This window comes from Chiloscyllium plagiosum, unplaced genomic scaffold, assembly GCF_037043375.1.
Source record: "Chiloscyllium plagiosum isolate Xiang-an unplaced genomic scaffold, Cpla_swu_hap1 HiC_scaffold_14, whole genome shotgun sequence".
NCBI classification, from domain to species: domain Eukaryota; kingdom Metazoa; phylum Chordata; class Chondrichthyes; order Orectolobiformes; family Hemiscylliidae; genus Chiloscyllium; species Chiloscyllium plagiosum.
The window spans coordinates 24,236,636-24,263,023 of NW_028270152.1; the positions used below are offsets into that span (position 1 = coordinate 24,236,636).

Here is a 26,388-nt window from a genome sequence, read left to right on the forward strand (position 1 = left end):
TTTTGCAGGATTCAGACTTAAATACATTCTACTGGAGGTTTGTTCCAAATTTAGGCACTGTATTGGTTCCTCTGATAACGTTTTAAAGAGTCAAGAAATCTGAATGAAGATAAAAGTATTAGACTGACAGCTTGAAAACTGTACTAACGACTGCACCAGTTTTTAGCAACACTGAATTAAGCTAAATGATTTAAACCAGCTGTCGATGCCAACTCATCAGTTTGTATGCAGGAGAATGAGATTGAGATTGAATAGCCAGTCAGTGACTTTTCTTGCCAGTGAAACTACATAACTGCAGAAAAAGAGATTTGAGTTTTGTTTTGGCTCCATAATGTTTTTAAGGGATTTTGAACCAATGATACTTAAGGAACAGGAACACATTTTCAAGTCAAGGTAGTGAGAGGAACTTGCATGTGGTGGTGTTCCCATGGTTCTGCTGTTCTAGTTCTTCAAGGTGGAAGTCATCGTGAGTTGGAAGGTGCTGCCTAAGGAGCTCTGAATTTCTGCTGTGTATCTTGTAGGTAGTACACACTGTTGTTACTGAGCTTCGGTGATGGGGGAGTGGATGTTTGTAGATGTGTTGCCAATTAAGCGGGCTTTTTTTATCCTGGATGGTGTCAAACTTCTTGAGTGCTGTTGAAGCTAATAGTGCATTGGGTGTACATACATCACACAAACTGCAAGAACTCTGAAGGCAGTTATCCCCACTTTCTCAAACTTAATTAGTGATAGGCAATAAATTCTGGCCATATCAATAACACTCCTATTCCATGAATGAACTGAATTAATTTTTAAAAATATGTTTGTACAGCTGTAATCCCCCATAGGGGCTCATAATGTTTAAAAGTATATTAGCATTTCTAGTAATGGGATAATTGGAATTGCACAATATGATTGTAAGTTTTAAGACTTCTATCTTGACAAACAAACTAAAAGAAACGTTGACTAAACATTACCTAATAGGCACCAAATACTGTGATCTACAGAAAAGGTAACCCTTATTCATGTCTTCAAATGGTCTAAAACCCCTAAACCACACAAACAGAAAGCTCTCCACAAGATTATAGACTTTTCAGGAAATAATCTGAAGTCAATGCCAGCATCTACCATGTTCATTTGTTTCACCAAGTGACAGGTTGAGTGACCTTTGAAAGATACTTCTCTCAATAATCAGAGGATTCTCAATCTGACTGCCAGCAGTAAGGTCCACTCTGGCAATTTTTCCTCCCTGCCTCATCATAGCAATTCTAAAATCTAAAATTGACCAGAGTTTAAAAAAATCACACAATGCCAGGTTATAGTCCAACAGGTTTATTTGGAAGTATAAGCTTTCGGAGCTCTGCTCCTTTGTCAGCAGCAGGATCATAGGACACAGAATTTATAGCAAAAGATCATGGTGTCATATAACTGATACAATATATTGAACAAACCTAGATTGCTGTTAAGTCTTTCATCTTTTAGAATGGGTTCAGGCCCAATCTGGGTTTGTTCAATATATTGCATCAGTTGTATGACACTGATATTTTGCTATAGACTCTGTGTCCTATGATCCTACTCCACTACCTGATGAAGGAGCAGCACTCCGAAAGCTTGTACTTCCAAATAAACCTGTTGGGCGATAATCTGGTGTTGTGTGATTTTTAACTTTGTTCACCCCAGTCCAACACTGGCACCTCCACACTTTGACCAGAGAAAATCTTCCCTCCCACATTCCAACTAACAGCTCACAAATTGTTAGGAGCAATATGCATTAGAGATGAGTTAACCTGTAAAAATCCACATGAATTTCCAGCTGGAATTAGAATAAGGTAGAGTTTTAATTAACTTTATAAGTAATAATCATTTAAGATGCATTTTCCATTCATTCTTACACAAGACAATAGTCAGGTTAAATAGCAAATTGGTTAAAACGCATAACCACACTCTGATGCGTGAAAATGCAACATGGCTGAACCTGCATTAACCCTGAGGCTTTATTTGGGAATGGAATGTGAAAATGATCCCATACCACACTGAGAAGACAAAGCAGTGGAGTTTAGTCAAGGATGTGAACAAAGCGCTGGCTTCAGAGAGTAGATAGGTTGTCAGCTGGGAAAATAGGGAGTAGGAAGACCAGGGGGTAACTGGCACCTTGCCACTTTTGTGCTTCAGAATTTAAGTAATGTACTAACTACATTACTTACAATGAATAAGTATCTGATGAATCATCATTGAGTTGGAGTGCGACATTGGAATCTTTTTCTCGAGTAGCCCAAGTTTAGCCCAGTAAATAATCATTGACCTGTACGTTGAGGCTCCAAGATTATTTTGTAAAATAATCTGCCACAACTCAAATAAGCCTTCTCCTTTCTGATGACCTGACTAGCTGAAGGCTTTGACTGCCCGAGATATTTCATTTTCATCTTTCTTTCGCTCCAAAAACTTTGAGACAGAAAATAAGTTCATTTGTCCCAACTGCTCCTACCTTTGTTTACAGATGTGAATGTTTTCAATTAGTCTGAACTTGGGTCTCAGATCTACATGGTAATCAAAGCACACAGATTTGTTCTCAGGCACATCTGTCACAGATCATATCACCATCTTGACTACTCAATTTTTCCTTGAATTAGAGATAGTCAAATACATGACCATCTTATAAAACCTTGCCCTTGTAACAATATGAATGGGGATGACAATGAAATTGTCAGCATCTTGGTCAAATAGTCTACCCCACTAAAACCAATCTCCCCAGTGAAGAATATAAATTGGGAAAATTGTCCGTCTTTGAATTATACCTTAGCATCAGTCATTGCTTTCAGAAGAGGAGGAAGGAGAAAACAAGATGGAAAGCCGGAACGGAGAAAAATTGATTGCTTTTTTGTCTTGGAATAGTGCATAACCTGTGCAATCTGTTACACTTTCAGAATTTCAGCGGATGCAGGAGAAAATAAAAAACTAACAGCCAGGGCCTTGGAACTTTCATTGAAGTACAGTTTTGTAACACCACTAACTTCAATGGTTGTGACAAAACCTGAGGAGAACAAAATGGATGTAATTGCCATGGCTGACAAACCCATTAAAAATGGTATTCATTTTTATTTAGTTCTTTGGGTTTTAAATTACTGTTTTTAGAATTTCATTTATACTTTGGCAAAGACGTTAGTCATAGTTTAAACAAAGGAAATATTTATTGCAGAAAATGCAGAATGACCCTCAAAAATACCATTAGTGATTGAAGCCCATGCACTTAGAAGGCTTAAAGTATATTCCTTTTGTTATTTTAAAGCTACAGTCACATTAATGAAAATGATTCATTCATTGGTATTGTCATAATAATTTTTTTAGACATGTATGCAAATATGTGTACTTCCAGGAAAGAAACAGTGAAACATTATAATATTTCTTAAAACTGCAAACTTAAGCATTTGCACGTACAATATCTTCAAACAGAGGTACTGAATAGATTATCGGTTTAGGCCTCCTCCTAAGAGCCCCTGCATCACAAATGCCAGTCTTCAGCTAATTGAACCTATTTATGAAATATCAAGAAACCACTGAAGGCACTGGATGCTGCAAAGCGTATGGTGCCTACTATTTGGAATAGTACTAAAGAATTGTGTCCCTAGCTGAGCTGTTCCATGAGCCACAACATTAGTCACAACCCAGCATGTGGAAAGTTGCCCTGATATGCCTGATCTGGGAGAAATAAATTGTCTAAAACAACATTGTTTGGGGCACAGATTCAAAAAGAAACCAAGTCTAGGTTTGTTTATCACCTGAACTGAAAATTAAGATATTTAATAAACACCTAGCCCCAAATTTCCATAAAGTAATTTATGCTGGATTTTGTCCTTAGTCTGAGATTTATGCCCATCAACCTTCTACTGAACATTGGCACCTAAATAGAAACATATTTGCCTCAGTGAGTTCACCAGTCACTGTAACTGATTTTTCATATGTGATTTTGAGCATCTTCCACTGGAAGTTTTAGCAGAGACATCTAAAGAAGGGAGTGTATGTACAAAGGCAAAATGGTTGAGAGTTTTAGTGAGACTGACCTCCAATCACTCCCAGATGGGGGTGCCACAAAAGGAGAATGAGGCTGTTGGGTTTCATGTGTAGGAGCCCAAAAGGTGTTTTGAACCACATGAAGATTGTGGAAGCGGCACTGAATGTCACATCTTTCACCTCCAGGATTGTAAACCAGTGCTATAAGGAGTCCAACGAGCTGATAAAGACATGATGTAGAGAAGCCGGTGTTGCACTGGTGTGGACAAAGTTAAAAATCACACAACACCAGGTATAGTCCAACAGGTTTATTTGGAAGCACTATCTTTTGAAGTGCTTCAGATAGATGAAGGAGCAGTGCTCCGAAAGCTACTGCTTGCAAATACTGTAAACCTTTTGGACTATAACCTGATAAAGACAGGCAAGGTCATACACTGGCTGCTCTCCCACTGTTTCAGGCTATTAATGCACTTTATCTACTTGTATAACCAATTCTTCACTTTAGGTAAGGAATTTTAGGGCAAAGTGAGCAATAAAATATTGACTACATAGTTGACTATGTTCCTATCTCAAAATTGGCAGTTTTTTGCATACAGAACTTTGAAATGCTTTCCATTAATCTAACATTGACTGAATAAATTGTCCTTTGCCAATTTAAATTCAAATCACCTCATCCACTCAACGTCATTGCAGGAAAATCTTGTTCATAATATCTGTGTGCACCACCATACGTTCGCATATTATACTTTGAACTCAGGGAAGGTTGAGTTCCTAAAGAAGAATAGCAATTTGTGCACACAACATGAGCATTAGTATACTTTCTGTTCAGAAATGTGGAAACTTGTCCCAGTAAAACTGGACAGTCATTTTTTGTTTCCATGCTATGATGTCAAGCAAACAGATAGTGTGTTCTCCAAAAATAAACAATCGTTACTTGACGACAAATATTTGGCTGGACCAGACTCATATTGATTTTCAAGAAAGCTCTCTGCTGTCTGACATGAATCCCATGCATAAAAGTTGAGTTTGGTTGTGATATTCACAACTATAGCTGGATGATGTGAAGGTAGTAGACCACAGCCAAAATTCTTCAAATGGTAGCTGAAACTCATTCCTTATTGTGTTTTTCATAAAATGTTCTATGAGTATTTCGTTAAGTTTTTCATACCAGTGTATGGTCTATGTAGCCTCTAAATACTTCATTGGTAGGAACTAATGTTTTTTTAAAAGAAGCATCCTCATAACCAGCTGATCCATTTCATCAACAATAGGGAGAGCGCCATGGAACTTTTGAATTCGAGTGGAGTTAAAATATTCCAATGATTTTACAGGCAGTCAGAGATAATTCCAGAATTGTTTAGAGGCAGTGTCACAAAAGAGCAGCTAGACTTCACCTAATTTACTCAATTCCATGAAAAATGAAAATTAAAAAAGTAAAGACTTCAAGAACTCTTTCTTAGTTCCAGTAATCTGTAATTAATGTTTGTAAATGCTTCAGCATCAACATGTTTCTTATTTTTTCTCCAGATTAAACTATCAATGGTAACAATTCCCCTTAGAACCCCATTTTAACCTACCTCTGGTACATTGTGCCTGTAACTTTGTAGTTCTAGCAGGGTAACACTTTCTGACCTTCAGTTATATATTGATAGCAACCGGTAACCTTGTGATTGGATTGTGGGAGCATTCAAACCATAGTAGGAAACACCAATCTTGAGGGAATAATGCTGATGTAAGTGGCTTAATTTCTCCAATTTGTAGAACAATAAACTGATTTACTCCAACTCCAAGCCCTAGAAATACTCACAACCATGAATATTTACATTGTTTGACTTGCACAATTTAGATAATTAGATTAGATTAGATTAGATTAGATTACAGTGTGGAAACAGGCCCTTCGGCCCAACAAGTCCACACCGCCCCGCCGAAGCGCAACCCACCCATACCCCTATGTTTACCCCTTACCTAACACTATGGGCAATTTAGCCTGGCCAATTCACCTGACCTGCACATCTTTGTGACTGTGGGAGGAAACCGGAGCACCCGGAGGAAACCCACGCAGACACGGGGAGAATGTGCAAACTCCACACAGTCAGTCACCCGAGGCTGGAATTGAACCCGGGTCTCTGGCGCTGTGAGGCAGCAGTGCTAACCACTGTGCCACCGTGTCTTGAGCTTTTATAAGTAGACCCTATTCATTTATCGCTTGCAGAGGTCATTTTTAAAGGCATAAAACAAAAGTGATTAGACGATCGGCTGGATAGCCCTTTGCCTCTGTTCATTTAGTAAGATTGTGATTAATCCTTAGGAACTCAACCTTCCCTGAGTTCATCAAAGAAAAATATGTGAATGACTGGTGCTGCACACAAATATTGTGAATAAGATTCTTCTGCAATGAAATTGAGTGATTTAGGTGAAGTCTAGCATTTGAATTTTAAATGACATTGAACAATTAATGCAGTCAATGTTAGATTAATGATAAGTGTTTCAAAGTTCTATATGAAGAAAAAACTGCTATTTTAGCAAAAGAAATATGTAGTCTACTATGTGGCCAATGCAGTATTGCCCACTTTTCCCTCATGTAGCTTGACTTTCCTGCCTAACTGTAATACACTTTGATTAGCCTGGATTCCCCAAATTTTTACCAATCTTATACTTGAATAAACATAATGACTGAGCATCCACAGTAGTCTGGCTTGGAGACTTTCAAAGATTTATGATTATCTGAGTGAAGAGATTGCTTTTCACTTCAGTTCAAAATGACTGTGCCCTTATTTAGAGACTATAATGCCTAGCTTTTGGCACTCTGGACAAATAAAAAAATAAGATCTCATAATCAGCTCTGTTCATCCTTCTGAGAATTTTATATATATCCTGAGCACTTCCCATTCTTAAAACTCCAGAAAGTATAACACCAATGCTACTCCCTCTCTCCTCATAAGAAAGGCTCTTAATCCAGTGAAACTTCATTGCACTGTCTTTCCTTATCCTTCCTTAATTTTGAAGACCAAAACCATACACAATGCCTCTAATGTGGTTTCATCTAAGCCTTATACATTTGTGGCAAGACTTATTTATTCTTGTTCTCCAACTCCATAGCAATAAAAAAAACAACTTGCTGGAGAAACTCAGCAGGGAAAACAGAATTCACATTTTGAGTCCAGAGATGCTTCTTTAAAACTGATGGCATCCAGGAAAAAGTGGTATTCCTGATGATGACAGCCCTGGGAAGGGGGCAGGATGAGAATAGCAGATGCAGGAAATCCAATTCCAGCACGGTTGTTTGCAGTCATCACTACGTTCAAATAGGTTCCATTTTCACATTTCCAATGGTCTTACCCTGCAATGTGGGAACAATGGTTTTATGGAGAGGGTCTAAATGCTTGTGAAAAGCAAACAAAGTTTGTTTGAGTTTTGATCTGACACCCAATATAGAATCTGTTTGACTTTAATTTCTGTGAGTTTATAATGCAAGCAGTGAAGTGAAATTTAGCACGATATGTAATTCTACTGATGCTCCAAATGCACTCTCAGGAGATGGTTAAAAATCCCATCAGTCTTCCTGAAGGAGTATTCCCATTAAAGTCCTGTTGGATATTTATCCCTGAGACAACACAAAGTAGTAGATTGTCTGATCATTATCACATTGCTGTTTTTGGAGGCTTACTGCATAACTTGGTTGTCACGCTTCCCTACATTACAACAGTGAAGACACTTTAAAATGCTTTATTGGCAGTAAAGTGCTTTGTGGCATATTTCTTTTTCATTGTGAAAGGTGCTCTATGGATTTAGTTCCTTTTTAATGAAATGGGAAGAATTATTAAAAAAAACTTCAGCATTATTATATTTTCACATATCATGTAATGTAGCCTGAAATTTGATATAACCCAACAGTTGCATCTAACTTGTTGGATTAAAAAAAATGTTTAGAGAATGGGTTTTCTAATGGTGATATGGAGAATAATACAAATGAATCTAAGGAGAATCTCAAAATGTTTTCTTTGGTCCAGCCAAACGCCAGAAACAGCAGAATAGAAAGTATTCCACTGTATCACCAGGTTTTCATCTGCGACAAAGGGGGACCCTTTTGTCAGGTGCTTCCCCTACATTAAATTTTGCATCATCTGGTAAGACTTTTTTTTCAAATAAATGTACTCTCGTTTGCAAATTTTCCTATAAGCAATATTCATTGGGAAAGAAGACAATATAAATTTTAGTTACTGTAAAGTAACAATTAGTGGTCAAGGAAAGTAAAAATACATTAGTAATATTTCAAATAATTGGATATTTTTGGTGGGAGAGAAATTATGAGCAGTATTGCACTCGTATGAATTCTTGACTTGCTTATGAAATTCCTCAATGCTGTTTGAGCACAGATGCCTGTGCTCAAAATATGCTTAAAGCAATATATAACTTCAACCGTATTTTGTTGTCTTTACTCCTCAAATATAAGTTAATTACAGTATTTTCTCAATGTAATGAAGATGGCCAAATTTGAAACTTATTCTTCAACAAACTTATAATACAAAGAAACAGTAAAAAGCTTATTTTTAATGGTAACTTTATAAAAACTGCACTTAAATAAGTTCTTTAACATCGATTACTTGGTGTCTTCCAATATCCTTGCATGAATAAAAATAATCAACATTTCTGAAAGCCTTCTGCACTGACAGAACAACCTTTGGAATTTTAATATGAATTATACAATGAAACTTTCCCTCATATAATCTCATCATGTTAAATGAACATCAACAAATAGAACTGCAACACACATAATCCAAAATCAAGCATTTACCTAGTTTGTGGTCAATAGTTGAAAATCATTTCCTTGTCTCAGATTTTACTAAAGCAACATCATGAATTCTAAAATACATGCAAATTCAATGTCACTTGCACAAGTAAGATTCAGCACAGAAATGTTCATGATTTTCAAATATGAAATGGGATTTAGTTACTGAAAAGAGAGATTAGTTGCCGAAACTTTTCATCTTGCGCTCATCAGGTCAATTTCAAGCAGATCAAGTTTTAAATGATCACAATAACTTAAACTGCAGGAGAAAAAGAAAAAGATTGGTTGTCAAGTTGATGTCAATTGTCCAAGGTGTTGCTGTTGAGAAAGCACATCCTAAGCTCTTTAAGCTTGGGGGTAATTCAAAAAATTGACAAGGAGCTTGCTGTTCTTCTCCATGCTGTTTTTGAAAAGCCTAGGATTCCATATGCACCACTTTCTCAGTCTGCCCCAACACCTTCAAAGATTTTTGCACATTTATCACCAGGTTTGTCTGCCCTTCCAACTCCTTTAGAATTTACTTCATAGTTCATATTGCTTCCACCTATTTATTTGCAACATCAGTACACTCATTCTATTTGTTTGTTACCTTAGCTGGCATCTGTGAGGCAGCATGTTAATTGAAATTCCCTTACAATAACAGAAGCGATTGTGTACTTCTCTCACTGTCCTATCTTCCAATGCTACTGCTACTTCCAACAATACAACATCCCAGGAAAATTTATGAGCATCTTCTATGATTTATTTACCTTGAATCACTGCCCTTGATTATATTATAGGATCAAGCTCAGTATATTCACCTGAGAGCTTTGTAACCATGCAAATTTGTCTCTTGCCAACCTTCACCCTTATCCTCCATAGCAGAAAGGTACTTATGTCCTTTCCTTTGCCTATATTCATCTCAAGCTGTCAAATGATCAATCCTGTGAAATCTTTGCCCATCCCATAGTGTGGAGAATATGAGAGGCTCGGTAACATACAGTTTCTATTTCTCTTCAAGCCATACCTTGATTAAAAAATTCTCTTGTTCATTTTCTAATCATTCTGCAGTCTTCCCTCTCCCCACCTCTGCGATTATATTTAGTTCCACAAACTCTGGGTACTCATCTAATTTGATTTGTTTCTGTTTGTTCCACTAAATCTTGTCATCCCACAAAGTTAACAATCAAATACTACCCTTGATCGCCTCACTGATTCAGTCCAATTGTATCAAGGTGCTTCATTTCTATTTGATGCAAACTCATTTATTTATTTTATTTGGAAAAATACTTCTGACAGCACCACACGCAGTCAAGTTCTCATGTGTAGATATAACACATTCTAATCAAATTCTGTCATGACAAGAGGAACAAAGGGAGTTGATTATTAAAAACAGATATTTTAATTTCTTTTTCAGTCATTTCCAGTGTCAGAAGCAAATTAATTCTATAAATTTGCTTTCATCATTATATCTTACTGAAAATAAAATCTTGAGTCGTCAGTAGTTGATTTTAAAAGGATTTAAGCCTAAAATACCAGAGACTAAATATTCATTTGACTTTTTCTTTGTGCATGGGGTATTTCTCAATTTGTGAACTGCCTTTGCCAGTTCCGTTGGATTTAAAAACATGCAAATTTGATGCTACTGCTTCATTTACTTGATTATAGCATATTACTGAGCAGCTTCCAAGCTTGGCTGCCCTCTTTGCACTGCCTCTGTGCTCAGAAGGTGGGACAAACTGCATTGCGCTGAGAGGACATTCCCTGTTCTTAACGAAAAGTTCCGTCTCTTAAAAGGAATAAAACAAAGAACGGAAGTTGCATGGAAATCTGAAACAAAACAGAAATTGATGGCAAAACTCAGCAGATCTTTAGGCAGAAAGAGTTAACATTTTGGATCTGATGACTCTACACCAGAACTGTATGAAGAGTCACCAGATCCGAAATGTTAAGTCTGCTTTTTCCCCACAGATGCTACAAGACCTGCTGAGTTTTGCCAGCAATTTCCGCTTCTGTCTTTTAAAGGGAAGTTGCATTTGCTGTAATGTAAAAGATAGAAAATGAAGCATCTAGGACAGAGGGATTCCCGAATTGTGATGCAGCAATAAACATTAATGTTCAAGATAGGTATGAAAAGTGACACTCTGATTGGCAGTGTGTTAGAACCCATGTCATCCAAGGAAGCTGAGAACATTGCAGATAGCAGTATGCTTTTTGTTTTATGTCCCTTCACATCTCATTGCACACCATCAGTCTGCAACTTGGCAAGCTAAGCAAGCTGCTGATTGTATCATCATGATGGGTCTATTACCTTAAATTTTCTCCCACTACCCACCCTTTCCCTTCAAATCCTGCTTTCGGATTTTGAGGAACTGCTGTTTGACCAGCCATAGCAGCCTGGGAGGGAAAAAAAACAGCATAGGACATGCATCCCTTGACCTGAAAGTCACATTCCAGCCCTCAGTGCCACATTTATTCTAATTCTGCCTGGATACCAAAGGCAGTCATTTTCACCTCATCTTGAGTTCATCTCTTTTGCCTGAGATCAGGAGTTAAATGAACCTGATGGAATTATAAACTGGGTATTGGTGAGTAAATTATTGTTAAATAAATGTTGCTTGATAGCACTCTAATTAACAGTAGATATTTTCTTATCAACCTGTTCAGAGATGTTAGTGCACACCTCTGGAGCAGGTGAGACTTGAACCTAGGCCTCCTGGTCCAGAGGTAGGGGTATTGCCACTGCACCACAAAAGCTCACTTTAAATGTAAAAGTTGATATTTTAATCAGCTTATTCAGGCATGTTGTGATATCTGTCTGGGGCAGGTGGGTCATGAACTGAGGCTTTTGGCCCAGAGATAGGGACACAATCACCAAGTCATACAGGCCCTTAAATTGCAAGTAATTAGGAAATTGGATTTTTCCTGATTTTTGTGTACAAGACATGCCTGGACAATTACCCTCATTTTTGGGAGATACTTAGCTGTGGTTGTACTGGAACAGCTTTATTAGGTGCGCAGCTAGGTCTTGAAAGCACATCTTCATTACTGGATGCAAGATAATGTCAGGTTCCATAGCAATTTCTCTTTGCTTTATGATAATTGTTTGCTGAGTATATGAAAGATATTTTTGAGCCTGTGTGGTCCAGATGAGAATGCTAACATTGCATTAGCCAGTTGTACCATGTGACATTAGACTAGAGCAAACTTGCAGCATTCTGGCACAAACTGGGCTGCCAGTAGAGCTTTGCTTCTCTAAAGGGCACATGGTTTGAGCCATGCAAGAGACAGGCATGCAGCATTTCTCGGATAATCAGCTCAGGGTGGACATAGCACTGTAGGGAGTGACGCTATGGAATACCATTCCCTGTCCTAAATCCTTAGTCAAGCCATGGTGCATACCTGTAACAATCAGTATTCTTGACTGACATCACCTCTAAGCAGATGCATAGCAGACTATCATGTACTATAGGTATTTTGAGTTCTCTGAGCCAGTAGATCTGTTCCAGAGGTAACAAATTAAATAGAAGATGATCTACTATCATTGAGTACATTATCAGCCATTATTTTTTGTTCTTTTGAAAATACAAATATATTTGGGTTTTAATGACAATGTTGATTTTTGTTTTAATATCAAACAAATCTTCAGGAATATTTGAAAGAATTTATTCATATTTAGGTTTTGGAATTGCACAGCACTCCAAGCACTATTAGGAGAAATTATTTTATGACCTTCACTGTAGCTCTTGTTTGATTTTTTGAGACACAATGATGCAACATTAACAAATATGTTGATGGTTAATGATTACATTTGACCAGTGCAGTGACCCTAAATACATTTGCAGTTAAGCAGAAAAGTTAGTTATTTTTATTATTTCAGAACAGCATTGACCTTTTAGTCACAGATGTTTTTCAAATTACTTTCAGAAATGAAAGCTTATAAAATGTCAGAACATCTAGAATATCTACATGCAGAATGTTATAATAATAATCGAGATGTATATTAACAATATGTTTTAATTAGAGGTTTACATTAACCATTTCAGGGATATATCATAGATTGGATTGTATAAGAATGAATTTATTTACAAATTTTTCCTGAGAGTTAACTGGTTCACTCATGCAAAATCTAACAAGCAAATTTTTAAAAATCTGTAGTGGTTTAAAAAAAACACAAAGATTATTTTTAAAATATACTTGTTTATACTTGGGATGTGGGCATCACATTTATTACCCATCCCTTGAGAAGATGCCAATGAGCTACCTTCTTGACATACTGCAGTCTGTAATATAACATCTTTTTCTGTTTCCATTTGTACTGTGGGGGCTGGAAGCCTGTTGAGATTGTAACATTTAAGTACGAGGTGTTCAACTGCTGGTTACATTTGATCTTACCCAAAAGCAAGAGTGGAACTTGTTGTAAGGTTTTTAATAGATCACTCAATCAATTCAAAGGTCAGTGAACAGCAACTCAGGGATCAGACATGTTGTAGTCAGCAACAGACAAGAGAGAAGGTGACACCATGTTGTAAAGTGCTGCTGTTAACTGGCTTCATGCAATTGGGGCAAAGGCCCATCGGTTGTAGTGTTCTACTCAAAGAAATTGTGCCAGCAATTAGATATTAGAGTCGTGTTTATGTAGCCCATGAGATGCAATCTCAGATGGAAGTTAGCTCATTTGAAAAAGAAGAGGCAGTGTGTGTTGGAGCCTTGTTGAGAATTTTCTTGAGAAAATTTAGGCAAAGTACAAGTTCATCAAAAAGTTGAAATTGTACAGCAATTAGACGATTACAAGGAGTCTCAGGAAGGAATGTGTTCTTGGAGAAGAGATTGAATGGCCAACTCACGAGCAGCTGTTAAGGCAGTCTGTGACATAGAGAATTTGATGGAGTTTCAAGGCTAGATCATCAAAAATGAAGAAGACAAGGACTAAGCGAGAAACTGAAAGAAGAGCAGATGCTGGAAATCAGAAATAAAACAGAAATTGCTGAAAATTTTTCAGCAGGTCTGGCAGCATCTGTGGAGAGAAATCACGGTTAATGTTTCAGGTCCCTTCATCAGAACTGATGGTAGCTAGGAAAAGGTTGGTTGTTATGCAGAAGGTAGGGTGGGGTGATGGGGAGGGCAGGTGGAATGGATAAGGAGTAAACGATAGGTGGAGCTAGCCCAAAGAGACAGAAGCATAGTTGGACAGACAAAGGAGTGGATTGTGGTCAGTCTAGCAAAATGAATGGCCACTAATGGGGACTATTAGTGGCTAACAATAGGTAATGTGTAGGCGAAAGTGAGTACTGCAGATGCTGGAGATTAGAATCAAGAGTGTGGTGCTGGGAAAGCACAGCAGGTTAGGCAGCATCCAAGAAACAGGAAAATCAATGTTTTGGGCAAATGGGTTTTTGCCCAAAATGTTGATTTTACTGCACCTCAGATGCTACCTGACCTGCTGTGCTTTTGCAGCACCACACTCTTGACACATATGATAACTAGGCCTGGTGTGTGGGGGTTGGCGATAAGGACATCGGAGAAGGTGCCTCAAGCTCTAAACTGGTTGAATTTGATATTGAGTCAGAAGGCTGTAGATTTCCCAAGTGGAAAATGAGGTGCTGTTCTTCCAGCTCAGCTGAACTTCACTAAGACAAAGATGTTAGCAAGGGAGCAGGTGGTTGTTGAAGTGGCGGGCAACTGGAAACTCAGAATCTTTTTTTTGGCCAGAATATAGGTGTTCTGGAAAGGGGTCACCAAGTCTACGCTTCGTTTTCCCATTATAGAGGAGACCATGTTTGTGAGCAGCGAATGCAGTAGACTAGATTGGGTGAAGTGCAGGTAAAGAACTGATTCACCTGGAAGGTGTATTTGGGCCTTTGGATAGTGCGGAGGGAGGAAGTAAATGCACCTACTGCGGTTGCAGGGGAAGGTGCCGTGGGGCTGTTGGAGGGGTGTTGGGAGCGAAGGAAGAATGAACCAGGGTGTCCCAGATGGAACAGTCCTTGTAGAAGGCTGACAAGGAGGGGAGGGAAATATGTGTCTGGTGGTGGCATCCCGCAGTACGTTGTGGAAATGGCAGCTAATGATCCTCTGGATGTGGATACTGGTGGGGTGGTAGGTGAGGATAAGGGGGACTCTTTCGCTGTTGTGGGAGGGAAGACAATGGGTGAGGACTGAAGTGCATGAGATGGGTCAGACCAGGCTGAGGGCCCTGTCAACAATGGTGCTGGGGAATTCTCAGTTGAGGAACAATATGGGTATTTCAGAGGCCCCCATGTCAAAGGTGGCATCATCAGAACAGATATGACTGAGATGAAGGAACTGGGAGAATGGAAGAGTCTGTCCAGGAAGTAGGGTGTGACGATATATATTCAAGGTAACTGTGGGAATCAGTTAGTTTGTACTGAATATTAGTGGCCAACCTATCCCCAGAAATGGAAACAGATGTTGAGGAAGTGAAGAGAGAAGTCAGAGATGGACAAGGTGAAGGTGAGAGCAGGGTGGAAATTGGAAATGAAATAGATGTACTTCTCCAATTCCAGACAAGAGCGGAAAGTAGCACCAATGATATCATTGATATGTCAGAGCAAGAGTTGTGGGTGGGGGCTGGGAAAGGATTAGAGCAAGGAATGTTCCACATACCCCATAAAGAGATGGGCATAACTGAGGCCCGTGCAGGTACCTATGGCCACCCCATTACTTGAAGAAAGTGAGAGGAGTTAAAACAATTGTTCAGAGTGAGGATGAGCTCAGCCAGGCAGAGTAAGGTGGTGGTAGCATATTGATGATTTAATTAGATTTACTCACTCTCAGTATCACTAAACTCTGGGTAGATTGCTGAATAATTCATGAAACTGTCTTGACTGTATCTGCTACTTGGGGTGTTTCACTTCAGTTTCTGTTAACCCATATTATCTCAAGCTAGAATATAAACTGTAAATTTGTATTGTAGATTTGTGTTACTTTTCTAACTTGGTATAGTAATTTTTTTGTTAAAATTCATGGAATACCGTGAGTTCACTCTTTACTAAGCACCCAGGATTTCAAATGTTAAGCAAAAAACACTTACTGATCTCTAATCTAGTCATAACATAAATTTACTGGTTTCACCTGGAATTATAACATAAAGTTGGTAGTCTTGTCTTATTGGAACATAAATTGAGGACTCTTGCCCCTTGCAGATGTAGAAACAAAATGAGTGTTAGGACTTTGTTTATGTTAAAAGTGATAACATTTTCATAGTCAATTTTTCTATACTTCTTGTAATGGCTTTGTTGTTGCTATGACTTTTCTGGAGAGAGAATACTATTCCTAAGTGATTTGCAAAAAAACACAATTTTAACAGTTTAATAGCATTAGAAGAAAAATTGGAGTAAGGGTTAAGAGCAGGGACAGAAAAACCTGATGTAACTGAGGTAGTAACGGAACATGTCGGGTAGGAAGGAAGAAAAATTAACTGAAGCACTGTACAGCGTTTCAGCTTATTTGATTAAAATACAGTTGTAATTGAGATAGAAATGATATTAAGATTCTCAAGAAAAAGAAAAAAAATTAGGAATTTGTAAAAGAAATAGAAATTCGAAAGCTTATACTTTAACTCCAGAAACAGAGATTAGCAAGGGAAGAAAGGGTAAAACACCCGAGAACTCCAAAGAGAGAAAGAAATTAAATGATATAAATTGGCTGAACAAAAATTTAGGTTATGTAGCTTAACAGAAGGTGTTCTAGTCAAAAGGACATAGAAAAGGATGGAGGTCATTTTCACCTATTGTAAGATATTTCATTATCATGTATATAAGATGATCTCTTTAATCTGTGTAATTAGGTTTCCCAAAAAATTTGTTAATACTACAAATATTTCAAGTTTATAGCTCAGAAACATACAGCCCAACAAAGTTCTGCTAACATTTCATGCAAGCTTCCTCTCATCCCGTTCCACCTAATGCAATCAACATATCCTTCCTTTCTCTTTCATAACTCAAGGTTATTTAGCTTTCTCTTACACATAGCAATGCTATCACTGCAGCTAAGCTTTGTGGTAGGACATTCCTACTTTTTACAACTCTTTAGGAAGTTTATTCTCTGTTTGATTTAGGGATTGCCAGAACCCTAAATTTAAGGCTTCTAGCTTTGGTCTTTCCCACAAATGGAAACATTTTCTCCATGTCCATCCTATCAAGTTCTTTCACTACTGAAATCATCACAGGACCCTCAAATTGTCTCCATTCAACCCTCTCCCTCCCTCTCAGCACTGCCTTTTCTTGACAAGAATACTCCAGCCTCTTGAATCTTTCTTGCCAGTTATAACCTCTCAGTTCTCATTTTACATCACAGATGGAGTACGCTATTAGATTTTACTGTTAAGGAAATAAACTCTTGGCGTCCTGTTGTCACCTGTCAGTCATTAAGGAGTAACAGAACCACAGCAACAGCATCACGCTAATAAAAAGGTTTTTATGTAATGTCACTATAAAACAGTAGTTTGATTTCACAAGTTCAAATCCTCAGCAAGAAAGTAAAGCTTGAGTGACTTACATTATTATCTGAGCCACGTAGTTAGTTTACTGCTTCATAACTCACTGAAGAACTGTAATATCTAATCTCAATATAATTTGATTGTAAGTTGCATTAATTTGTTTTATTTATTTTTAAACAGCTGACCATTCAGTAACTAGTGGTAAGTTGTTCATGTTTCTTTCTAACCATTAAGCAGACACAGTGCACATACAATAAGTTATTTTGAAATGGCTTTAACAGCTTAATTGATAGGTTTTGATGATATTAGTCATATTTCTGACAGCTTCCAAGCACCTTTACTACCTGTCTCGCCTTCCCTTTATAAATCCGGTTTGGGCTGCAGAAGGATGGAGATGTTATTTCTCCATCCAGATATTCTGGGCTGAACATTATTTCCAAGACAGGAAGGGAGGAGAGTGTTTTTTTGAAACCTGGAAGAACCGGATCTGTTGCCATTGTATATCTCTGTTTCTAAGCCTTGCAAGATTGAGAGGCTGGCTACTGGGAGCCTAGGCCTTTAACACAAGGATGCAACAGGCAAATTGAGAGAAGGGAGAAATTCAGAGGGATGTGTGTGTGTGCTGGGTGACAAAATTGGAGGATGGAAGTAAAATTGAGGTTCAGTGCAGGATATGATTGGAAGCAAAGGACATTAGAAGCCAGATGGAGAAGCGATTAAAATAAAGGGTAAGGGTCAGCTTTCAATTCACAATGGAGTAGAGATCAAAGGTCAGAAAGACAATTGGAAACCAGGGAGATGACAAGTGGCTGGATCAAGGAAGCTCAGAAGTCCTGTTGGATATATCTAAGGTATCTGGGAAATCAGGAATCAGGACAATGATCTGAAAAATCTAGGGAGAGTGAAAGCATTGTAACTGAGAAAGTCGAGGGGTTGATTTTTGATTTGATGTATTACTGTCACATATGACAAGGTACAATGAAATGTGCTGTCTTACGTGCTTAACAGACAGATGTACTATACAAGTGCATCAAGGTAACAGAACAGAGTGCAGGCTGGGAGTGACTGATCAAAGTGGATGGTCAGTGAGGCAGATAAACTGGCTGTAGTAGCTAATTAGAAAGACACTTAGCTCCTTGATTCTGCAGCCCTCACCTCCCTTTAGTTGCAGGTTTCCTGAAGCCTGGGGAGATTTGCTTGCTGGGTTAAATTTAAACTGTGGTACAATTTGAGACATTTAGCAGCATCATAACTTTTAAACTGACAACATACCATCCCTTCCTTTTCGATTTAAAATCAGAAATATAGAAACATAGAAAATGGGAATAGGAATAGACCCGTCAGCCCATTGAACCTACTCTGCCATTACATAGAAACATTGAAGATAGAAGCAGGAGGTGGCCATTCGGCCCTACAAGACTGCTCTGCCATTCATCATGATCATGGCTGATCATCCAATTCAATAGCCTAATCCTGCTTTCTCCCTATAATCTTTGATCCCATTCACCCCAATGCTATATTTAGCCATCTCTTGAATACATTGAATGTTTGGGCATCAACTACTTCCTGTGATAATGAATTCCACAGCCTCACCACTCTGCTTGAACAAATGTCTCCTCGTCTCCTCATCTCCATCCTAAATGGTCCACTCCAAATCCTCAGACTGTTGCCCCTGGTTCTGGATATACCCACCATCCTCCCTGCCCCAATCCTATCTAGACCTGTTAGGATTTTATAAGTCTCTGAGGATAACCACCCCCGACCCCCAACCCCCACCTCACTCATCTGAACCCTAGGGAAAACAATCCTATCCGAGTCAATCTCTGCTCATACATCAGTCCTGCCATCCCCAGAATCAGCCTAGTAAACCTTTGCTGCACTCCCTCGAGAGCAAGTGCATCTTTCCTCAGAAAAGGAGATCAAAACTGTGCACAATATTCTAGGTGTGGCCTCACCAAGATTCTGTATAACTCCACTGCACATGCTTGCTCCTGTACTCGAAACCTCTTGCAATGAAGGCCAACATATCATTTGCCTTCTTTATCGCCTGCTGCATTGCATGCCTACCTTCAGCACCTGGTGCACAAGGACACCCAGGTCTCACTGCACACTTACCTCTCACAATTTACAGCCATTCAGGGAGTAATCTGCCTTCTTGTTTTTGCTTCCAAAGTGAATAACCTCGCATTTATCCAAATTACACTGCATCTGTCATTGATTTGCCCACTCACCCAACCTGTTCAGATCATGTTGAAGCATCTTTGCATCCGCGTCACAGTTCACCCTCCCACCCAACTTGGTATCATCTGGCAGTTTGGAGATGTTAAAATTTGTTTCCTCATCTAAATCATTAATATATGTGCCTGTAGCACCCCACTAGTTACTGCTTGCCAATTTGAAAAGGACCCATTAATTCCTACTCCTTGTTTCCTCTCTGCCAACCAGTGTCCTATCTATCTCAATACACTTCCCCCAATTCCATGTGCTTTAATCTTGCACAAAAATCTCTTATGCAGGACTTTGTCAAACACTTTCTGAAAATCAAAATATACCACATCGACTGACTCCCCCTTATCAATTCTACTAGTTACACCTTCATAGAATTCCAACAAACTTGTCAAGTATGATTTCCCCTTCATAAATCCATGGTGACTCTGTCTGATTCTGACACTACTTTCTGAATGTTCCACTATAAAATCCTTGATAATGGATTTGAGAATTTTCCCCACTATCATTCCCCATTCATTATGATCATGGCTGATCATGCTACTCAGTAGCCAGTCGTCCTTTCCCTCCATATTCTTTGATCCCTTTAACCTGAAGGGCTCTCCCCAATTTGTTCTTGAAATCATACAATGTTTTGGCCTTGACTGCTTTCAGTGATAGGAAATTCCATAGGGTCGCTACTCTTTGCATGAAGAAATTTCTCTTTTCTCAGACTCCTAAATGGTTTGTCCTGTATCCTTACAGTGTGACCCCTAGTTTTAGACTCCCCTGACATTGGGAACTTTCTTCCCGTGTCCAGCCTATCCAGTCCTGTTAGAATTTTATAGGCTTAAAATCCCTCTCATTCTTCTGCATTTGATTGAATATGATCCTAACTGATTCAACCCTCTCCTCAAATGTCAGTCTCGCCTTCCCTGGAATCAGTCTGTTAACTATACTAGCTCTATTGCAGGAACATCCTTTCTCAGATAAGGAGACCAAAACTGCAAACAATATTCCAGGTGAGGCATCACCAAGGCCCTATATAATTGCAGCAAGACATTCCAGCTTCTTAACTCGAATCCTCTCATCATCAAGGCCTCCTTCAATGTCTGCCATACCTGTATGTTTACCTTAAGTGAGTGGTGTAGAAAGGACATCCAGGTCTCATTATCCGGATGGCTATAAATTGCACAATCATTTGCCTTCCTGTTTTTGCTACCAAAATCTGTAACCTTATATTTATCCACAATATGCTGCATCTACCATGCATTTGCCCACTCACTCAGCTAGTCCAAGTCACAGAGAAGCATCTCTGGTCTTCCTCACAGCTCAGCCACCCACTCAGCTTTGTGTCATCCACAAATTTGGAGAGATTGCATTTAGCTCCCCCAACCTATGCATTAATAGATATTATAAATATTTGGCATCTTAGCACTGATCCCTGTAGTACCCCACTAATCACGACCTGCAACTTAGAAAAAAATTCAAAAGTAGATTTGTGGGCTGTGGATTTAAGTTATGAGTAAGATTTTTAACATTTTAACATGCACCCCTCACACAATTATTCTACCCATTGTATTGTCTCAATCCTTCATCCCTCAGCTAGATTAGATTAGATTTAGATTAGATTAGATTAGATTACAGTGTGGAAACAGGCCCTTCGGCCCAACAAGTCCACACCGACCCGCCGAAGCGAAACCCACCCCATACCCCTACATTTACCCCTTACCTAACACTACGGGCAATTTAGTATGGCCAATTCACCTGACCCTGCACATCTTTGGACTGTGGGAGGAAACCGGAGCACCCGGAGGAAACCCACGCAGACACGGGGAGAACGTGCAAACTCCACACAGTCAGTCGCCTGAGGCGGGAATTGAACCCGGGTCTCTGGCGCTGTGAGGCAGCAGTGCTAACCACTGTGCCACCGTGCCGCCCACTATATCACATTGCAGAGGATCATGGACATGAAAACATCTGTGGAGAGAAAAACAGTTTACATTTCATGTGCAATATTAATTTTCTGAAACTGTTCTGTTTTTCGAATCTCCCACATCTAAAGGATTTTGCTTTTATTTTAGTACATAAAACAATGTCTTTTTTGTGTATAAAACAAATAGGATACAGCATATTTCTCTCTTTCTTTGCATGTTTTTCCCCTCTATTCTGATGTCTGCCCTTAGAAAATGTAATAAACGTTGATTTATAATGGCTGTTAACATTTTTTAACTTTATTTTTAAGTTGATGGTGATCCACATTTCATTATCCAACTACCGAAACAATTGAATGCCATCTGTTTCAACATAAATGGGAAACCAGGTTCAATATTAAATCTTGTCACAGATCTACAGACAGGTAACATAGAGTTTATTTTAAGCAGAGCATTAGAATAGAAACCAATCATAAAATAAAATGCATTGATATAGTTGCTTTGGAATGCTAAATGAAATAACTCCACAGAGGTCGGTACCTTTCACCAAGTCAACCTTTATTTACATGTGGAGAGTCCTTGACATTGATCCAGTTCTTAGAGTGAACAGATGTCTGGCACTGATTGGAATCCCTGATTGGATCTACTTAACAGCCCCAATCAAGAAACCCATATTCTATGAGATCCACCTGGCTGACCTCATTGCAATCACTACACAAAATGCCATAAGATATTTCATCGGCAATTATTTGTTTTTATGCAAATAGAAGAACCAATTTCCACACAGCAAGGCCTCTAATATAGCAATGAGAGAACAAAATGAAATGAAAGATAAGCCGTTGCCAGGATATCTAGAAAACTTATTTGCTTTTGTTTGGCTTGTTTTTACATCCACAGAAACACTAGATTTTCTATTGCATTTACAGGAAAATAATTTCTACAGCACATTTCCAAGAAAGATAATAGGCATTGTTCTAAATCTCTGCAAAAGTACATTAAATTTTATGATTCAATGAAAAGGAGGGAAATTCTTATTTGTCTCTCCTTACTGTCAAAATAATTACATTGTGAAATGTTTTTCTTAACACGTTCTTGTGAAAAATGAAATCATATTATTTTGCAGCTATTATATCTTTATGGAGAGATTAGTTACTAATTTTTCCATTCTGCTACATTAATTAATACTTATCCAGAAAAGGATACATACAAACGCTGCAGGTTGACACAAAATTTATATACAAGGAAATGTTGGGAATTAGTAGCACCATTACTAGAAAATCTCCGACACTATTGCAGATGGGGAGTGAAAAAACATGTTATTTTGTAACTTTTTCTATTGTCTTCACTTCGCTATTTCTCTCAGTTTCGCTTTCTCTCATATCTCCTTCTTTTGTTTCTTTGCGGTTTACCTTAACAAATACATTTTTGTTTCTATATTGTTTATTTATTTTGGCTGGACCATGGTGACAAAGGGTATGCCAAATTAGCCACTGCTCCTTTCTTTCTTTTTATTTGGGCTCAGCCACATGCTGGTGCCCATTCTAGCTGTTGTCTTCCCAGTAGATAATGTCTCCCATTTTCCATTCTATGCACTTTGCTTCATCTTTTTAACTATTTGCCTGAATGTTTTTTTGCTCCCTCTCACTTTTCCATTCTACCTCCATTCTTCCTGTTGAGTTATCCAAATAACTACCATAACTTTGGTGTTTTAATAATCATCAGCATTAATCAAATGTTTTATTTGTACATTGGGTTTATTGTTTTTCATTTATTTTTTATACATTTGTCATAAAACTACAGGTATAAATGTAAATGGACAATTAATAGGAGACAAGAAAATCGAAAACAACCAAACATTAAATACATACTTTGGAACATTTGGGATTGAAAACAGGAAAATCAACATGAAAATGGCAGTGACAACTGAAATAATCACCATCTATTATAATGAAGAAAATACTATTATCCCTTGGTCAACTACAGCAATGTTAACATATGAGAGGTATTGTCTGCAATAATAAACTGCCATGTGTTTGCCCTAGTACCATCTGTCGCAGGCACAGGGATTTTATCACAATCAGTCATCTGACTGGGTGGCTCACGATCAGAGATTCATGCCAGTAGAATCTGAGGCGTGTTTTGTGGTCAGTCCTGTAGGGTGAGCACAAGGAGTTGGGGAATTTGAGTATCTTTAACTAGGGAGTTATGAACACATCATTCAGACATCTGGTCACTCATGTCTAGTGCTGTTAGTTGAAGTTGGTATAGGTCTAAAAAAAAAACAGCACTGGGTTTCCGTCCGTTGATCTTTCGGGAAGGTTCACAGGGATTAAGATTCAGCAAGGGCAGCGTGGGAGTGGAGGAGTCAAGGCTGATGAACAAAATGCAGAGATAGTTAAAGTACTAGGGAGAGAATGAACACAGGAGAAACCCAAGTTCAACGTGAAAATTCAGAGCTGCATTGAAGAGTATAGTGGGCTTTGGGAGCAAGAGTTATGACCATCCCTGTGGCCTCCACAGGAAGAACATAAAGGAGCAAATTGACATCACAAGATGTAATGCTGAAGTTCAAGGGCAGGAAAGATAGGTGTAAATAAGTTTAATGTGGTGTTTCTCACCATTGGGCACTATGGTTGGAAAGGGCTACCTGAGTAGTTTGGGTAATGGGGAACAGATACATATGAGGGAATTGGGGTGGGGGGGGGGGTTAAAGTGGCAGTCACACTGGGCCTGGTGCTGATGGTGTCCAGCATGATTTATGTTACCAGCCATCACATTCTCTTCTCTAGGTGCAAAGTGATCCTAGGTCAGACAGAGACAGTGTCAGTTTTGGGTGAAAGCACAGATCCATGTTTGCTGAATACTAGTACATTGCAATAGTAATACATGATGCAGGCATTTACAAAGAGCAGTTAAATTGACTTCACACAAATTGCCTTACCAATTTCATTTACATTCAGAGTGAGGCAGCTCAGAGATCAGATGCTGGTCAAAGCCAACTTGATAGTTGCAAATTGTTCCCAGATGTATCAATAGTATTGAAGTTGGCAGCAATTATGGTATAAAAGGCCAGTGCTGGCTGAAGCGAAACCACTATTCATTCAACTTTCAAGGGTCCCATATGAATGACACAACTTCATGTCCTCATCTGTCATGTAAGTGTAGTGAGCTGAACACAGTGTTATGTTCAGTATTTGATGTGGCTGTAGGACTGGGAAGGTGGTATTGTGCTGAAGTAGTTCCTTTTCACTAGCATGTGGCGGTCACTCAGCCAGAGTAGCACTTCAGCAACTGGCTATACACGCTAAGGAGGAATATCCAATGCAGATGTATCTCCCATTATCCATATCCACCAAACTCTCTAAAAACCTTGACTAAACTCATATATGGCCAATGAAACATAAGGTTGAGCCTTTTAGATCTCTAACTTGAGTGCAGTCGATACGGTGTTCTCATTGGCTTGCCAGTATATACACTTGCACAGTAAAATTTATGTAATAAAAACTGAGAAGCTACTTCCCATTGCAGATAAATTCCCATTGTGTTAAATTGATTATATCACAAGTTTAAAATTTCACCGACAATAACATCAAGTTATCCAAAACTGGAGAGAAAGAACAGCAGCACACATATTTTTAAGTTCATAGGGCAGCATGGTGGCTCAATGGTTAGTACTGCTGCCTCACGGGGATCTGGGTTTGATTCCAGCTTTGGTAGTTTGCATATTCTCCCTGTGTCTGTGTGGGTTTCCTCTGGGTGCTCCGGTTTCCATTCATAGTCCAAAGATGTGCATGTTAGGTAGATTGGCTATACTAAATTGCCCATAGTGTGCAGGATTGTGTAGGGTGGTTTAGCCTTGGTAAATGCAGGGTGTGGGTGGGATGCTTTTTGAAGAGTCAGTATGGACTTGATGGGCTGAATGGTCTATTTCCACACTGTAGGAATTCTATGATTGTTAGGATGTGAGTGACATGAGCTACACCAGCATTTGTTGTCCTTGAGGAGGTGATGGTGAGCTGCAATTAGGGATGGGCAATAAATGCTGGCCCTGCCAGTGATGCCACATTCCATAAATGAATTTTTAAAAAATGAGTGCTGCTTTTCTCTCTGTTCAGCACGGGAACATTTAATCTAAAACAACAGCTGCAAAACTGCTTGAGATAATATACCCTGTAGTCATTCACTTTACTTATGCTTTTATGAAGAACTGAAACAATTTTGGATCAATTATATTTGAACACAAAAATTATCTCTATCCAGCTGTGCAGTATCCATCAGGAAAGAGAAAGATCTTACAATAACAATGGGGGATGGTGCAACATTTGTTATTGTGCTGCATCGCGTCTGGAAAAACCACCCTCTGCACAGAGACTTCCTGGGATTTTATACAATTGATAGCCACAGGCTTTCAAATATGACTCATGGATTACTTGGTATGCAGCACATTCACTTTATCACCTATACTGTCAAGAGAGAACTTTACATAGCATCTCAGGATGCCTAATGCACTTGATACCCAATTTTAATGTGTATTCAATGTTGCAATGCAGGGGAATGTGGTAGCAATGAGCATGCAGTAACATTCCACAAATAAAAATTACATTGATTAATGTTATATTGATGTCATAGAGGACACTGCGAGGTCTCACCCTGTTTTTCTTTGGATAGCTCCAGCTAATAAATGAAAACAAAATAACATTCATACCACACAAATGCCAGGAAACAATTATTACCAACAAGACAGAATCTAGCCAACAAGAAAATTTAGGGTGGCACAGTGGCTCACAGTGCTGCCTCACAGCACCAGGGACCCTGGTTCAATTCCAGCCTCGGGCAACGTCTGTGTGGAGTTTGCATGTTCTCCCTGTGTCTACATGGGTTTCCTCCCGCAATCCAAAGATGTGCAGGTTAGGTGTCTTGGCCATATAAAACTGCCCATAGTGTTCAGGGATGTGCAGGCGAGGTGCATTAATCAGGGGTAATGTAGAGTAATAGGATAGGGGAATAGATCTGGGTGGATTACTCTTCGGAGG

At 38.8% G+C, this 26,388-nt stretch overlaps 2 protein-coding genes across 2 annotated transcripts in view; one reads left to right on the forward strand and one right to left on the reverse strand.

Moving 5' to 3' along the window:
* Nucleotides 1-26,388, reverse strand: part of LOC122558906 (uncharacterized) — a 177,988-nt gene that overhangs the window by 89,274 nt on the left and 62,326 nt on the right. The window lies entirely within an intron of this gene.
* Nucleotides 1-26,388, forward strand: part of LOC122558903 (inter-alpha-trypsin inhibitor heavy chain H3-like) — a 60,087-nt gene that overhangs the window by 30,874 nt on the left and 2,825 nt on the right. The window contains exons 15-20 of the mRNA XM_043707837.2: nucleotides 2,904-3,064; nucleotides 7,998-8,114; nucleotides 17,397-17,417; nucleotides 21,667-21,780; nucleotides 23,156-23,357; nucleotides 25,616-25,788. Coding sequence (XP_043563772.2) covers nucleotides 2,904-3,064; nucleotides 7,998-8,114; nucleotides 17,397-17,417; nucleotides 21,667-21,780; nucleotides 23,156-23,357; nucleotides 25,616-25,788 — 788 coding nt within the window. The remainder of the gene's footprint in view (nucleotides 1-2,903; nucleotides 3,065-7,997; nucleotides 8,115-17,396; nucleotides 17,418-21,666; nucleotides 21,781-23,155; nucleotides 23,358-25,615; nucleotides 25,789-26,388) is intronic.